Source organism: Rhodnius prolixus, unplaced genomic scaffold (assembly GCF_049639745.1).
Source record: "Rhodnius prolixus isolate KJV_2025 unplaced genomic scaffold, Rpr scaffold_3, whole genome shotgun sequence".
Lineage (NCBI taxonomy): Eukaryota > Metazoa > Arthropoda > Insecta > Hemiptera > Reduviidae > Rhodnius > Rhodnius prolixus.
The window spans coordinates 9,806,028-9,822,260 of NW_027411603.1; the positions used below are offsets into that span (position 1 = coordinate 9,806,028).

The following is a 16,233-nucleotide window of genomic DNA, read 5'->3' on the forward strand; positions in this document are numbered from 1 at the left end:
AAAAACATATTATCTGATTAGAGTTTTTTAATTACTTAACTTTTAGGTAGGCAGCTAATGCTATGCTGTCAGCAAATCTAATATTCTTGTAAAATGAATCTGATTTCATAGTCAAGAATTGATGCAGGGGCTGCATGCATACGGGCCCAGACACCTTTGTAACCCCCAAAAGGAAGACCAATAGATTAATATATACGATATACATCATTGAATGTTTCTTCGCAAAACATAATTGATACATATTGATTATATTTGTAGGTTATTCTGATGTATCTAATTCAAGGATAAGCCTTGATACAGATATTTAAACGATTACAAGCTAAACATATATATAAGACTGACAGACTGATTGTAATCTTTATCCAACGCTAGAAACAAGAAAAAAATTACAAAATAATGCCAAAAAGCAACGATGTGATTAAATGTAGTTTAAAGCCAGTGACGACTAAGCTAGCGGAAAACTCAAAAATAAATTCGACAAATGGAATGTTTCAGATCATCGATTTGGCTTCTAAAAAAAAAAAAAAAAGAAAGAGACCATGTTGAACAGACCGTGGAGTAGCATGCACTCGAAATATAAAATCTGCTCTTGTGATTTTCCAATTCTGCCACTAACACACATGTGCATGCTTCAGAAGGGAGAAAGAAAACCTCACTATTTCAGTGGCAATCATCAATCCAAATATTTCCAGTGCAAACACAAATTCAAACTTCTGACACGATAATACCTCCTCGTTTTATAACATTCCAGAAGTAAAAAAGTACTGCAATAAATCCAACAACGGAAAAGTCAGTATAATCTATTCCAATACGTTACAAGAAGAAGAAATGTCTCAAATAAGGGAACGGTACCAAGGTGTTTTTCTTTTTTCCTTTAATTTGCTTTCGTTCCCATTGACTCGATACAAAACAGTTAACCATTATAATGGATGTTTCCTGCTGATTTCTTATACTTTCCTTTGTCCCAATATACCATAATTATGCAAAAAGAGAAATAAGAAAAGAAATAAATAAATCGTCTGGCCATTACAGTTGATAGATTAACTACTGAATACCGGACCTTCGGAGTGGGATCTCAGTTATTCTTGATCCAAACTCTTTTTTTTTTATTTCTTTCTTTGCTTATTATTTTGCTATTCATCTTTTGGGGAAGATATTGTTTCCGGTAATAGAGCGTAAAAGTATGCAGTATAATGTACCTAACAGATATGTCATAACAATCATTGACGTTTCTTTCAAAAGCAGTTATTCTTAATGTTGACAGTGGAAGTTGCCATAGATGCGTAGCGATAAACTTTTTGCATTTATTTTTTACTTACTTCCTGCTGCAACAGGAACTGTGTTTTTGCAGATTTTTATATTATTATGAGAAAAAAAAATCTTTAATTCACAGTCTGTCTCATAATGACCAAAAAGCTGGTATGAATACTTCCACGATTTTCTCTCAACTCAATTGTTTAAATATTTAAGTTTTCTTGAAACTTACTATTTGTGACTAATAAATACCAAATTTCAATACCAAAAATGATCACTATATAGTAAAATGAGTGACGTCTGGCTCTCCCAGAAATTGAGTAAAAACGTGATTAGGGTTGGAAAGTGACCGGAAAACGGTATATCCTCTTTTACACCCAAACGTCTAATCAAATAGTTCTACGGTTTTCTAACCGTACAATATATTGAATCCGCAAATTATTGGAGAACTGCACTTATCACACCCTAAGTACTCCGTTTAAAAACTAAGTATTTCCATTTTCTGGAAAAGTGATTCGATTATAAGTAACATATCTAAATGTATACGAATGTACAAACAATAATTGGGTACCACGGTAGCCGAGCGGTTAGAGGCGAGACCTGTGAAGCTAATATGTATTGTGGTACTGGGTTCGATTCCCGGCCTTGGATATTATTTAATGGGTAATCAAAAGTAGGTTTACTAGTCACCTCCGTCCACGACACCTAATTGGTAATAGTTGGACATAAAGCCCGCCTGAAAAAATAGGCAATTACTTTACTTTACTACAAACAATAATTGTAAATCATTTTAGCAAAATCGTAAAATTCGGAAAACGTAATTAATATTTACTTCGGGTCAATCACTCTCTACAATGTTGGTACTTTGTTTTTCATATATTGTATTATTATCATACAGGCAGAGTATCCATGTTTAGAAGGACTTAGATTTGTTCAGAATGTTTCTTATAGACGTAAAGAGTTCACTTTTAATCACAAGCCATGCAATCGATCCTAAAATGGAGTTTTTTGAAGCGCAAATATAGTGAAGAATACACCTCAAATATGACATTTTTAGCCGCTCGTTCAAAATTAAGACAAACCCATTTTTTCGAGTTTTTCATCTTTCAATAGGATTTAAATCACCTATAGCAGCAGAATGGCAATCGTTCAATAGTATCGCGATTCTCTCATTCACGTAATATTTGAGCGTTTTCAAAAATTCATAGCTTGAAGGGTACGGAGAGTTAGAAAATAGAGAATTATAGTAAGAGAAATTTCTGATATTGTACGATCATAAGAGTTTGATTTTAGGCGCGTTAACATCTGAAGTTATTAGAAGCACAGCCGGTTTCCTAACCGTGTTCTCTCATCACATCGGGTAGGGAGCTGTAAGCGTATATTTCTGACGGCAGTTAAATCCAGAATTTCCTAGTGGAATCCTTGTGCATTAAACACTGAGGTAACCCCTTTCTTTTTTGGAGGGAAGATTGGTATATCTTTCTGATTGAAGAAATTTCATTTTTATACAACATTCTATAAAAGACCAGCTTCAGGTACTATTCTCTAATACATATATGAATCATCCAGTTTTTTTTTTTTTTTACTATGGATAAATATTGTTAATGATGAGTAGGCGAAATTATTTCTCTATCAACCGCTATTATTATTAGCGGTTATATGCTTCTGCTTTTTTCCATCGTTATATCTAAAAAAAGGCTTTTGGACTGTATCAAATTCCTTACACACTCGATGTGATGTCCATCTCAGCATTGAGTTTAATCTCGTCGCCAGTAGAATTTCTACCTAACTCAACAGTCTAACTTACAATATAGATTCCTTTATAAAAAGATTTGGATTTCTTTAGTTTATTTAGAATGTTTACACGGTTACTAACACTAAACCTACCACGACCGGTCAATTGACTGTTTTTTAAATTTGATTTAAATTTTCTAATTACAGCGTCATCATACCGCCATTAAACTTCACGACTTTTCCTAAAATGTGTATACAATTGTTTTTATAATATTCACTTCTTTTCCTAATATTTGATTTTTGAGAAAAAATTGTAGTCCCTCTTAACTACCGCGACCGGTCATTTGACCGGCTGAATATTTTCATTTTATTTACTTATTATTTAATATTTTATTTTATTTATTTATTTATTTTTGTAACAGAATTCTCTCACAAACTCAATTTGATAATGCATTTATTGGATTATTGTTTGCATGTGGTGCATATGAGGCGAAAAATTTACGATTTTGCCTTTTTCACTGGAACAAAAATAGGGACGAGCATTCTTCTCAAACATTGTGAGCAGAAATGTACAGACGGAAATTTTCGAGGTTTATTCGAGTGGATCAAAGAAATAATCGTTTACAAACCGATAAATTTGCTTTGATTTCTAAATTTTGGAACAAATTCGTAGAGAACAGTCAAAACTGTACTAACCAAGAGCATATATCTCTTCCAAGGACGTTTGTTCCCAACAAAGCCAAGATGCAGATTTACTCAGTACATGCCAAATAAACCGGACAAATTTGGTATCAAATCTTGGCTAGCGTTCGATACAATAAAAGGCTTTCCATTTTTGGAAAAACGTGAAAGCAGAGAAACCTTCAGTTCCGCTTGGGGAGTTTGTCGCTCTGAAATTAGCAGAAATGAATACAGCTCGTGGAAGAAATATAACCGTAGAAAATTTCGGAGATGGCCCCAACAAATAGTTTTCAATATCCTAGACTTAGCCCCGGGATAAATGCATGGATTTTGTATCAAAAACTACCGGAAGTGAAATTTCAAGGCAAAATTTGCGTTACCATTGCAAAAGCATGACAAATACTAGTACAAGAACAAATGGTCGGAAAATAGCCAAATAAGATACTGCAAAGGCAATAAGACTAAAAAATGCTGTCTAAAATGTAAAAAGTAAGTATGCGGGAAATTTGCAATTGAGAAGCCTGTAATTATAAAAAATGATGCAAAAAAAAGTAAAATCTACGAGATTTATTTTTAAACAAAAGAAACTATGCTTTTTCATTGTTAACTAATTATTATCTTCATTCTAAAATAAGAAATTTAAGTGATTTTAAAGTGCGGTCATTTGACCGGTCATGGTAGAAATAGTTATGCATAAATGTCGGTAGGTTTAGTGCTAAGGTTACCTCATGGACATGACAATTAAATGACCATATTATTTTTCGCCAAAGAGATATTCACTAATTTCTAACGAAAACACTCACACGACTTTCTTTTGCTTCAATTCTCGAGATCTTTAATTACTACATTTTTAACGCTATGAATTTTTAAACATCTTAATTTTTCAGATTATACCGAAATGCCACTATACAGGAAATCTACGCTTATCCCTACTATAATTTCCTATAAAAACAATTTAAAAAAGATGTTTTTGTAAATGTATGTATGTGTGTAATTATTGACGAATGGGTTTAGGGAAAATAGCCAAGTAGCAAAATAAAACCCAATCGTTAAAATGGTTCTTACGGTCTTTTAGTAATACATTTAAACCTTGATAAATGTATAAGACACAGGACCGTATATTATATTAAAATGGTGTTTTGAAGGAGGGAAGCCAACCAACCCCTTTTCCTTGAAGTCGATTTAATAATGTTTTCCTGGAAAACTATGTCTATTAACAGTTGTACATAATTTAAAGAAAATTATTTGAGCCAATTTCGAAAAACTAAAAAAAATGAAACATTAATTCAGATAGGGAAGGGATTAGCTATGCTGTTAGCGTATTGGATTACCACGCGGAGGTCCCAGGTTCGAATCCAGCTGCTTAGACCCTTAGATTTTCTCTTTCTAGGAGCTTACAGTGCTGTCAGTGGTGATGGTCAGTGTTGTCTGTAACGAGAGAATACTGTCCGAATGCCAGCAGTGCACTAAAAAAGCTCCGGCTGCTAAAAACCTCAGATGCTGACGCACCTTAAATCATTAAAAAAAAAAAATTCAGATTTAGAATCCATTGTAGTGGAACTTTCTTTTAATTTGGAATTTTGACAACACATATTTGAGCCCTTTTTTGCACTACCTCAAAACAGTGGTGTTCATTTCAAGTTTTTATGTATACAAAACGCTCGATAGAATTTATTACTATGTTTATTTAGCAAAACCTCAAACTAAAATTAACCAAAAAGATTGCAATTCTTTTGATATACCTATAAAACTTTAGCAAGCTATGAAAAGTCTTTTTCATGACTTATAGGATATACCGACACTCATGAAAAAATGTTTTTGCATTCATGGTAATTTCATAAATAATTTTTATTCTTTGAATTTATGCGCGTCAACCGTTAGGTCATCAGCGCTTGAAACCATCATGGTTTCCCGCGGCCGACTTTTTATGAGTTTCACTAACATAATAAGGCATTCTCACTAAAAGCGCAGTGACAATCAGCCTTCTTCATAGTAAATAAAATGCCTTCTTTCGAGGCAATCCTTTACAAGGACACGTCCAATACTGTTGGGACGAAACCGTAAATCGAAATGACCTCAGTTATCATCTCAAAAGTCGTCAAATCCTTCATAATATGTAACTCTTCTGACAGACCCTGATACACTACGTATCTCTTTTCTGCCAAGGTAGAGTGATACTACGTATACGTATATAGGAATTGAGGCAAAACAGTTTAATTTATAAATCCTAAATTCAAATCGTAAGTTAGTTATTTTCCTTGAATACTGTGTTTCATTTGCGTAAATGAAACAAAAGCGACAATATCGTTGGAAATCCTTGGGCTAGATTAATACTTTTCTTGAAAAAAAAAATATACGATAAAGCTAAAAATCAAGTTGCGTGAAAAATTATCAGATATGAAACGAAATAAGTGAATCATTTGGTTGTGCGTTACAATAACGAAATCTATATTGTCGCTTGCAAAATATGTGCAACTACCCGTCCAGGGGCAGGAAATGAAATTCTGATGTATATTTATTGCAGTAATATGTAAACTTTAGTGTAGCGTATTTATATTATCTCTTTGTTCTTATTGTTAGTTCGTTTCTTTGTTTTCTTGTGTATTTTATTTTTTTAATATCTTAATCTGAATAATATATTTTCATAATAGATTGCATGCTGTGATATAATGGATTTCAAAAAGGCGGCAGAATTAGTGGCACAATCGGCAAGCTTTTAATCTTCTCTTTGAATTTATTTTCATTATGAAATGTTAACATCCTGTTATGGTGTTACAATTATCGATAGTAGTTGGGCCAATCCAGGAGGTTAATCAAGGATCCTAAAATTGAAAGAGAGTGTGGGTAGAGGAAGAGAGATTTTTCCAAAAACTCTGTTCCCCTTTCACCATATAAGGAACTGTTAGCTGCCATCAGAAACAGTGGCAAAAGTGAACCTTCCATTACTCTGTTTCTTCATCTCTGAAGGATAAATCTAATCGGTCACCTCGAATTGCATATTTACTTTCTTTTACAACTGATAGGAAAGGATAATATCGTTCCACGTTAAATTATCGATGTTGCATTTTCCCCAGAAATATCCAGAAAAATCCGAATCAGCGTCAGAATCCGAAAAAGCGGTTCTTAGATAATTTCTCGTGTTTGTGTGAATGCAAACAAAATATCTTTAAGAAATCAAATAATTTACTTTATTCCTTACAGTTTTATGTTAGCAACAACTAAAATTCAGATTTTCAAGAAAATGAGGTACAACCTTGAGAATAGTAGCGAGATACAGTCGCGTAAGTGTTCACACCCGATGTTTTTCGACATGAACATAATCTCAACATATTCTATAATATTTCTCCCAAATTATTATTATGCGCATGAAGAGACAATTTGCTGCTTATCCCCAGCTAATCTAAACACCAATCTTTTCTTAATAGTTAATGTATGCTTGTTCTAATTTTATACTGAGGGATATATGATATTTTTCAAAACATAAGGCTGTACTTACGTTGTACTCTGGTTTTATTATTTATGTATCTTCTTGAATCCCAAGTTTCCAGTCCTGATTGTGCTCTCCAGTCTAACAGCGCATGTTCTAATGGTCTAGATCTCAGCTGGGTGTTTATCGGTACATATCCCTCTCCTATGTATACTACCTGTAAACCAAATAAATTCAACAATGAGCTTAATTAATGATATTTATTAAATCTTAAGTCGGCAGGTTTAAGTTGATCCGCCAAATAACGTTTTCCCCAACTACAGTAATTGATTTTACAACTTATTCTCTATTAAAAACAATTTTTGGAATCGGCTTTCGAGTTATTCCTTTTTTTCTGCTCCTAGAAAGAGAAAGTAGTGAGATCCTGACAAACTTTCAAAATAGACTTCGGAGGATTTATACATAAATATATACAGTAAGAATGGTCTGTGAATGCAAACCACAAAAAAAAATCTTAAAAAAAGAAAAATTGCAAGATGCTGAAATCTTATGTTCTGTTGGGATATCCCCCAGTCCCGTAGGGAGAAATGGGCTAGTCACTTCTTCAGGGATCTTGGCGTCTCTGAGATCTCAGCCTAATAACGTAGCACACTTACACAATATTCTCCGTTAATTTCTATTTTTCAATGCATTAATATTTTCCTTTATATGACTACTGGAATAATATTTCCTCTTTTGCCAGCTTCATTCGTTAAACTAATTTTTTTGTTTTAACTATTATTGATGTCATTCACACTTTCGAAGTTCATCTTTTTCATACCTATTTTATTTGCTACTATTTCGGAAAACCAAAATAGGAGAATCGGGAGCACAAAAATTAATCTATTTATTGGCCGGCGGTCTTCTTGACATAACTGAAAAAATAATTATGGGAAAAAATACGTACCCTAATAAGTACAAGTACGACTAAAGCAATTCAAAGATTTACCATATTATGACTTTTGAAGAATACTTGAAACAAATTTACACCTAAGTCCAACTATATGCACTGTTTTTTTTATATTTTAATTTTCCCATAAATCTGCTGGATATTTGTTTGAATTCTTCTGCATTTAGCACTTAAAAACTTCAACTTCGCCAAATTTACTTGAATAAATTCACAGAAACCAGATGAAAAAAATGTTAAAGTCACAGACGAAGTGAACTCTACAAGCACCAACTCAAAATACTAATTAGAAATAAATGAAAAAGAAGAAGAAAAATCATAATTATCACAAGAAACTGTAAACAATCAGAAGATGCAGTTTTTTGTTGTCTGCACCATTTACTGTAACCAGTGATGCGTCACTAGCAGAAATAGTAGCGGACTCAATAATTATTTCTGGTATTTACATGTTATTTCACATTACATTACAGTACAGTAAATCTTTCACTCTCTGAACGATGCCATCATTGTCACTATTGAATAGATACCCACCAAAAATGGATGTGATGTTAGGACAGTAACCTCACCCAGTTCTTGAGGTTCATATAATTGCATGGTTTCATTCATGGAGTTTATAGCAATTTTGTTATCTTATGATTCAATTGTTGATGCACTTGATAATTGATTAACGTTAGATTGAAAGAAAAGTTTTTGACATGTGTATAACTGAAAACCTTTTTGAATGAAATATATTTTCTAACTAATGTGTGTTATTTATGATATAGCATTTTGATAAAAAATTTAATCATCATTGATTTATTAATTAATCTTTATCGTTAAGTCCTCCTTGGGGTGGAGAAAGAACAATTATAGAGAAATAACAGAAATTAAAACAATAGTATTTGTGTAGAGTTAAAATTACGCTCTATTTGGGATGGTATAGCGGAATCGTACAAGCACTAACTGATTACCCTCATTTCCATGGGAACAGACTTCTTGTTCCGACATTGCCAGGAGGTCCCTCCTCTCCGGTAGCTGGTGGCCAAGTTGACGTGCCTAACTGTCTCTACGGGCGTCTAGTGTGGGGCCCATCGGGCCGTGACCCCACCCCTTCTCGTCATCAAATTAACGATTGTTTTTTCAGTCCCTCACTCTCCCCATCCTAAAAATCAGTCTTATCAAACACCTTAGTGACCTAAATTTTCACATTCAAGGTTTAATTGTCTAATTCAATTGATACTGAAGTAGGTAATACTTAGTGTAGTTAGAGTATTCAAGTATCCCTTTCTTCTATTCTTACAACTGACGCATAGATTTTCACTGCACAATTTTTTTTTCTCTCTCAAAGCTTAAACTTTACTTAGATTGCGATCATATCAAATTCAGTTTTTACAGGAAATATCTGTTAGGGGTGCCATAATTACACTCTTATTAATACGTAAAAAAATGGCATCCTATCAATCTGCGAAAGTCATCCACACGTTTCTCTAGTTTTAAACAAGAAAAACTTGTTAAGTTCAGGACAAAAATAAAAATTTTCATTGCTAAAAGTTCTTGTAATTTGATAGTGATCAACATACCATAGGAACTATATGGTATAATAAATGGTTGCGATCAACAAAATAAAGAGGATATTTTGAGACTATAAAATGTTTTCATTTAAGAATAAATACCTTTGAGGTTATGGTAAGATAGGTAACAAATGATTGCCAATTTTGAATCACATAAGCAAAATACAAAGTACGAAATCGGTGAGCTCAAGCATTCAATAAATAAAATATCTATCTTAACAATGGACAGTTAAAATGATCAGTTAATAACGTAACCGAATCTTGCAACAACAACCTAGCCGGTACGGGAATCTATCTATAACCTTCTTGTTGGCAGGTCTGGCAACTTAAAATATCTGTGGTACGAGACCCCACATAACAATCAAAATATCGCGGAAAAATTTTCTGGTTGTGAAACAATCTTGCCAATTTGGAAATTCCGTATTCTGGACGTCTACCCTTATAAAAAATTTAATTTATAAAAAAAATTATAGTTAAATTATCTAGTCTAGTGTTTAATTATGAAAGGTTGATTAAATAAAACAAAAACATATAAAATCTCACTGGAATACCTTTTCTTTTAATCTGATATTATTGGCCCCCCCCGGAGCTTTTTTCACTATCGGCCTCCAGACAGTGTTCTCTCGTTACAGATAACATGGTCCATTACCAGATAGTGAACTTTAAGAAGCTCTTAGGAAGCGAAAATCTAAGGGCCAGCAACTGGATTCGAACCCAGGATCTCCGCGTTGGAATCCCGTATTCGCTAACTACTCAGCTAATCCCATCCCTACAAATAAACACCTTATTTCAGACAGTATAAGTTATTATCGACAATGCCGTTCCTCTAGGTATTTGGACTTGTCCCTATCATGGTCGGAAAGAGACGCAATTTTTAGCATCTGGCCGTTTAGTTGCACATGTAAGATTTAACGATAGTTAGGGTGGTTTCTGTTCGTGGAGATGATCCTTGCTGAGCTCGTCGTTTACGCGAACAGAATTACCCCAGAAAATGACACATTCTCATTAAGCAAAAGGCTCGAATAGTGAGACGGTTTCTTGGTATTTATGTGAAAACGGCCAAAATCTGCCAACTTGTGGCAAGGCAGCTCATCTTGGCTTCTCTTTGATGACTGTCTTTATGCGCCTTTCATTGAGAGAGCAAAATGTGGTGGTAATAATAATGAGGTGGTAATTTTTACTCAAACATCCAATTTATGCGACTACTGCAGCAAAAATAAATTTTAAATTTGCCACAAAGATATTTCATAATGTAATCTATTCTATTTAAAGAAATTTAAAAAATAAATAGAAAATACAAATTATCCAATATAATCACGGAAAAGCTCACTTTCTTTCCGTTATGGGCAACACCAAAAAATTAGGTGTTGTAACGCGGCCCAGTTCTTATTTCTAAATATGTATAACCTTGTCGCTATTTAAAATTCTAATTTTCTGCTTTGTGGTACATCCAGTTGTATTTTTTGTTTCCTTTAATGTTAATAAAGTCGATTAATATCTTTTTTTCATGGTGACCCAATGTTATTATAATTAAGAGAATGATTCCTTATAATTGCTGTATATTTCATCATTTTTGTAAGAATGTTTTCGATTCTCAATAACTTGTAGGTGTAAAAATATCGGATCCTTCGCTGTCTCACACCAAATATCTCTCTCCCTCCTTCTCTCATCTCTCTATCGTAATTTTTACGGTTTACCAGCGACAATTATCAGACGTTTCTTGTTAAGTATCACTTTTACTTTCATTTTGTGCTTCTTATTAGCTCATACAAAAGATTTATGCATTTTGAAGAATGTTCGAGATGAAGCTAGAAATTCGGTGACTAGATCGCAAAAAAAAAAACAAGTTATGTGAACACTCATACAACCTTCACTTATAGCACTATATGTAATTAACTTTTTTCAAAATTTATAATTTGTACTTAAGGTGACTGACACAAATATTCGTCCATTTTAATCGTACATTTTCAAAAGAGAGAGAGAAAATGTAATCAGTAAATGGGACTTATCAGCCAATTTTCTTCTATTTAGAATTTTACTAACAGGCAGATAAGTCCTTAAAAATAAAAATGGCACTTCAGAGAGAGTCTCTCCTCCCTAATGCTCCCAAAGAACTTGCCTTTATCAAATTTTCCTTTAAAATTATTTAAAATAATAATTATAGAAATATTTTGTACTTATGAATTCCAAATTTAGTGAAATTCTTTGGAGTATTTTGTAAAAGAAACCTTAAAGAAGTAAAAGATCAATTCATCAATTAGATATTTCTCCCTATAAGTTTTTTTCAATTTTGACCTAAACCTTATTGTCGCATCCCTGGTGGCATCAAAGTGAATATAAAAGTATACTCAGTTGAATATAAGCCACTTTTTGCTCTCTTGGGACTGTAAAACGGATATTTTCGAAGGAAAAAATAAACAAAATCGTAAAATCCGTACTATTCTAATGCTTCAAGACTTAAGAGAATACCTAAAATAAATAAAATGTGAATTAATAAAATAAAATATGGGAAGGTAGGTAATTAATGTGTGTTAATACATAATAAAAATTTCAGCATAAAAGGACCTTGGAATACATCCTAATGATTTTTATCGTCATCTGTTGAGAAGTTCCGTTCCCCGGCACAGTTCAACTGAATTGCAATTATGATGTCTGTCCCTTGATTCTTTCTTATTTGGAATTTAGTTTTCATTCAAGAAGTTTAAGTTAATTAATTATTGTATTCGCACTATGTATTGAATGAAAGAATTGAATTTATGTACTTCCAATTTCTTCCATCACTGAATTGTTTTCTGAATTTTACTTTCTTTAATATTTATGTTAACTAACTTACATTGATGATTCATTTAATAATTTTTTGATACTTTAAAGTGTAAATTATTACTTATCGATCTCTTTTGTCACAAATTTTTAGAAGCTCTTGATGAAGATGACGTTTCAGGAGATAAAATTAAAATAATTGGACTCGAAGACATTCTCTCTCTAATACCGGTAAAAATCTTCTCACCATAAATTATCTGACGTTTAATTAAAACCAGATTTTTTATTTGTATTTTATCAAAGTTCTATTAAATTTCTATAATCTTGAAATGGTAAACTGCCTCAACATAAAGCTAAAAGCTGACCGATTCAACAGAAAGAGCTTTGCAGAATGAGTGCTCGATTTGATGAACAATATATTATAGTTACCACGAATAAAGTGCTGATACAATTATGGCGAGTAAAAGCTTTTCTTATTAATTGTTAAAATTGATCACATTGTAAAGCAAGTCGTACATTACTGTTCAATTTACTGTTTAATTGAATCGACATTTATTGTGAAAAGTTTATAATTTACTATTATTTACAGCTATGTTAATATAATAGAATATGTAAAAAGAAGATAAAAACAACATTTACGAATAACACGTGCGAAATATCATTATATCATTCTAATTTCCATGTAACACTGTCACACAACATCTCCTTTGTCAACTTTTTTTATTGTATCAGCTTCCCTTTCGACAGCACAGAGCGCATCTTGGCACTCCAAAGTGGTTCCGCACGTGGAGGATAAAATTAAACAAACACAACTGTTTTCTTAATTTTCTTTTTTCTTCATCTTTTTTATTTATTTCATTTTTTTTGCTTGTAAATGTTCTGAAACCGTACTTCATAACATAATAATGACAATAAAAGAAGAAGAAGAAGAAGAAGAAGAAGGACGAATAATTATCTAGACAATGTCAAAACTGAAGTCATAATATTCATAATTTTCTTTTAAACTAGTTTTTAACCAAATTGAAATATTTTGTCATATTCAGGTTTTTGGTTATTAAGACTTTTTTCCCCGAAAAATTCTCTAATGTAAAGATGTCAAGTCAGTAAATAAATTTTCAAACAATTCAATACAAACAGTTCTCAGCTCTTACGCCTTGTTCTGTTGTAAAATTTATCCCTGCAAGAAAGAGCCATGGATCAGAACTATTCTGAGGAACGAGATCTGGTCTTAAAAGCAATGTGAGGAAGTGGTTCTAACTCCGCCTCATTAAAGTTTAAAGACTCTCAGATGCGGCGTGTGTTCAAAGCTCCATTATACTCAACAATTTTCTCTGGTGGTTAAATAGAGTACTTGGCGAGAATGGCACGGATCTGTTTAGCAATACCTACTGTTGTTTTGAATTTTTGGGTTGTTCAAATTTACCAACCTTTCATTCTTAGGGACAATTAACTATATAAAATGAAAACAAGTTGGATTTTTACACTAAACTTTTGTTGCTGAGGTGACTATTCGAGCGACATAGTTCTACAACTTTTAGGCATCATTCCAAAGTCAAGTGCTGATGGTTGCCTGAAAACGGAAGAGTGACCTATATCTATTCTTCTTCGAAAATTTTTCTTTAAATAGTTAGGTCAAGGAAGGAGGACTTCCCAGTCTTACCTTTCTTTTAAGGCTAAAACCAATACTGCACAGAGAGAAGGAATTGTCTCTCTAAATTTTAGGAATATCTCGAGCAACAGCTACTGCTGCAATTCACTTTTTTTTGTACTTTTTCAATAATGCACGAATTTCTGTCAGTAGTTGGCGGTTAAGTTTTTTTGTCCGACTTTACTATTTGTAAAAAATCCGAATCTAAGAGTGTTGACCTATCAGAACTGTGTGAACTGCAGAAGAAGGAAGTATATCAGAGTTTGGTACTAACATAGATATTTTTCTTCATCATTCTGGAAAAAAGAATATGAGAGCCTATCTCAAACTGATGATCTATGGTTGCTATAAAAAGACTGGTTTTACATTCTACCTTTTTTCATCTGATATCAATGTAAAAGGAATGTAAAAATAAATAAAAAACTTCACTTGTGAATGAAAACTCCGTTCTCATTTTACGAAAACATTTAGATCCAGCTGTGAAAGAAATCATAGACTTTTTATATGTTTTCCAGTTTGTAGAATGTTTCATATTTTCCACTTAAGAAAAAAACAACAAATTCAATTTTAAATTTTTATTTCTCTAACGTGTCTTAAATTTTTTCTTCCTTTTTTTTTGTCCTTAATCCATAAAATTAACATGTGAAACACTAGGGAGCTAGAAATCCTGAATGTCACTTGTATGATGGCAAATCGACACTTCTAAACTTCAAAAATAAAAGAACTTGTCCTTTTTATTTAACTATTTAGTGCCCTCACTAAGAACTAATAGGTTATAAAACAATGTTTCAAATGTAATTTAGATCCAGACCTGAAACATCATCATTTAAGACAGACTTTCTCAAAGTGGGCGATAACGCACCCTTGTGGGCGCTGGTGACCTTCAAGGGGCGGTAAAGGGTCCAGAGAAAATTGGGGGATGTTGAAACGGTTTAGGGGGGCGATGGCTGATTTGTATTTTTCTAATATTATAACTAAAATCAAAACCTGTCTATAGAGGTGACTTACGGTTGTTTTTGAGTAAATATGAGCCTGATATTAACCAAACTTGTTAAAAATCATCAGATTCATCCTTCACATTAGATTAGTTTTAAAATTTAAATTGAAATGTTTGTTTTAGTTTGAATAAAAGTTTTTCTAAATGTTATTTATAAAGTTGTATTTTATTGCTCTCATTAGAACAGTCTCATTTAAAATGTAAGTTTGAACTCAGAATCAGGATAAGACTCATATGGCACGCTATTAATTAAATTAAAGTAATGATTGCTATTGTAACTTTTTAAGATGTGGTAAAGTTAAAAAATTTAGGGGGCGCTAGAAAATAGTTTATTCTCAAAGCGGGCGAAATTGAGAACCTCTAATTTAGCACATCAAATTTAAGACTAAATTGATTTAAAACTATCTGTGTCTGTAACATAATTTCATTTAAAGATTTGGTGTGCGACTCACACGACTTTCTCTGACAACTATTCTTAATGTGTTCAAACTTTGAATGGTTACAAAATATTAGTAAACTTCTGACCACACCACGGTATGTTATAAATCCAGTCAAACCGATTTATTTTTCAAATCCCGGATTTCCAACAGTTTTTAAAGAAAAGTATGATTTAGTAGAAATGTTGCACGTATGGTTGTTGTTCTATTCTGACCAGAACCTTATTATACAGAGAATGTGATGTTAAATCTAAACCAAATGTCAATTTGAACAATCTGCAATTTTTGTCGTTATTGCATTGTGGTGACCAATTAATTCACATACACACAGCCCCAGAGACAAATAAGTTGCTCTCAGTATTCTCCGCACAAGTGCCATTATCGATTGTAAATGCTGAAATTTCAAACTCTTGCAGTTCTTTCCACTAGCTGTAGTAAGGGGAAATAAACAATCAAAATTTTTGCGTGTGTGCTTAAATGTTAACAGAACATCTCAAAAACTAATCCTAGAATTCTCAAATTTTGTTATTTCATTTTGATATTATCGTCGCTTACATCTGAAAAATGGTTCCAACAATTCGTACACTACTTACTCACCTGTACACCATTATTTTTATACGAAATCTTTTAAACCATATGAACAATAAAGAAATTAGTTACAGTATAATTATCAAAATAACAAAAAAAAAAAAAATACTGGAAATATTACATTATATAGTTTTTCCTTTTTATTATTGTTACAGAAAAGAGATGATAGAGGGCGCGTGTTCTCGTTTTTTCCTTTTGGACGTAGGAACGT

The 16,233-nt window shown here is 32.6% G+C and overlaps 1 protein-coding gene across 6 annotated transcripts in view; it reads right to left on the reverse strand.

Annotated features, from left to right (window-relative positions):
- Positions 1-16,233, reverse strand: part of LOC141452291 (cuticlin-3) — a 78,379-nt gene that overhangs the window by 14,331 nt on the left and 47,815 nt on the right. The window contains exons 1-4 of one of the 6 annotated variants that reach the window (XM_074124269.1): positions 9,695-9,896; positions 9,277-9,508; positions 8,993-9,183; positions 7,166-7,313 (exon numbers count right to left, since the gene is read on the reverse strand). In XM_074124269.1, the coding sequence (XP_073980370.1) occupies positions 7,166-7,313; positions 8,993-9,004 (160 nt within the window). In that variant the 5' untranslated portion in view covers positions 9,005-9,183; positions 9,277-9,508; positions 9,695-9,896. The other 5 variants (XM_074124270.1, XM_074124268.1, XM_074124267.1 and 2 more) reach the window with 5 other exon arrangements.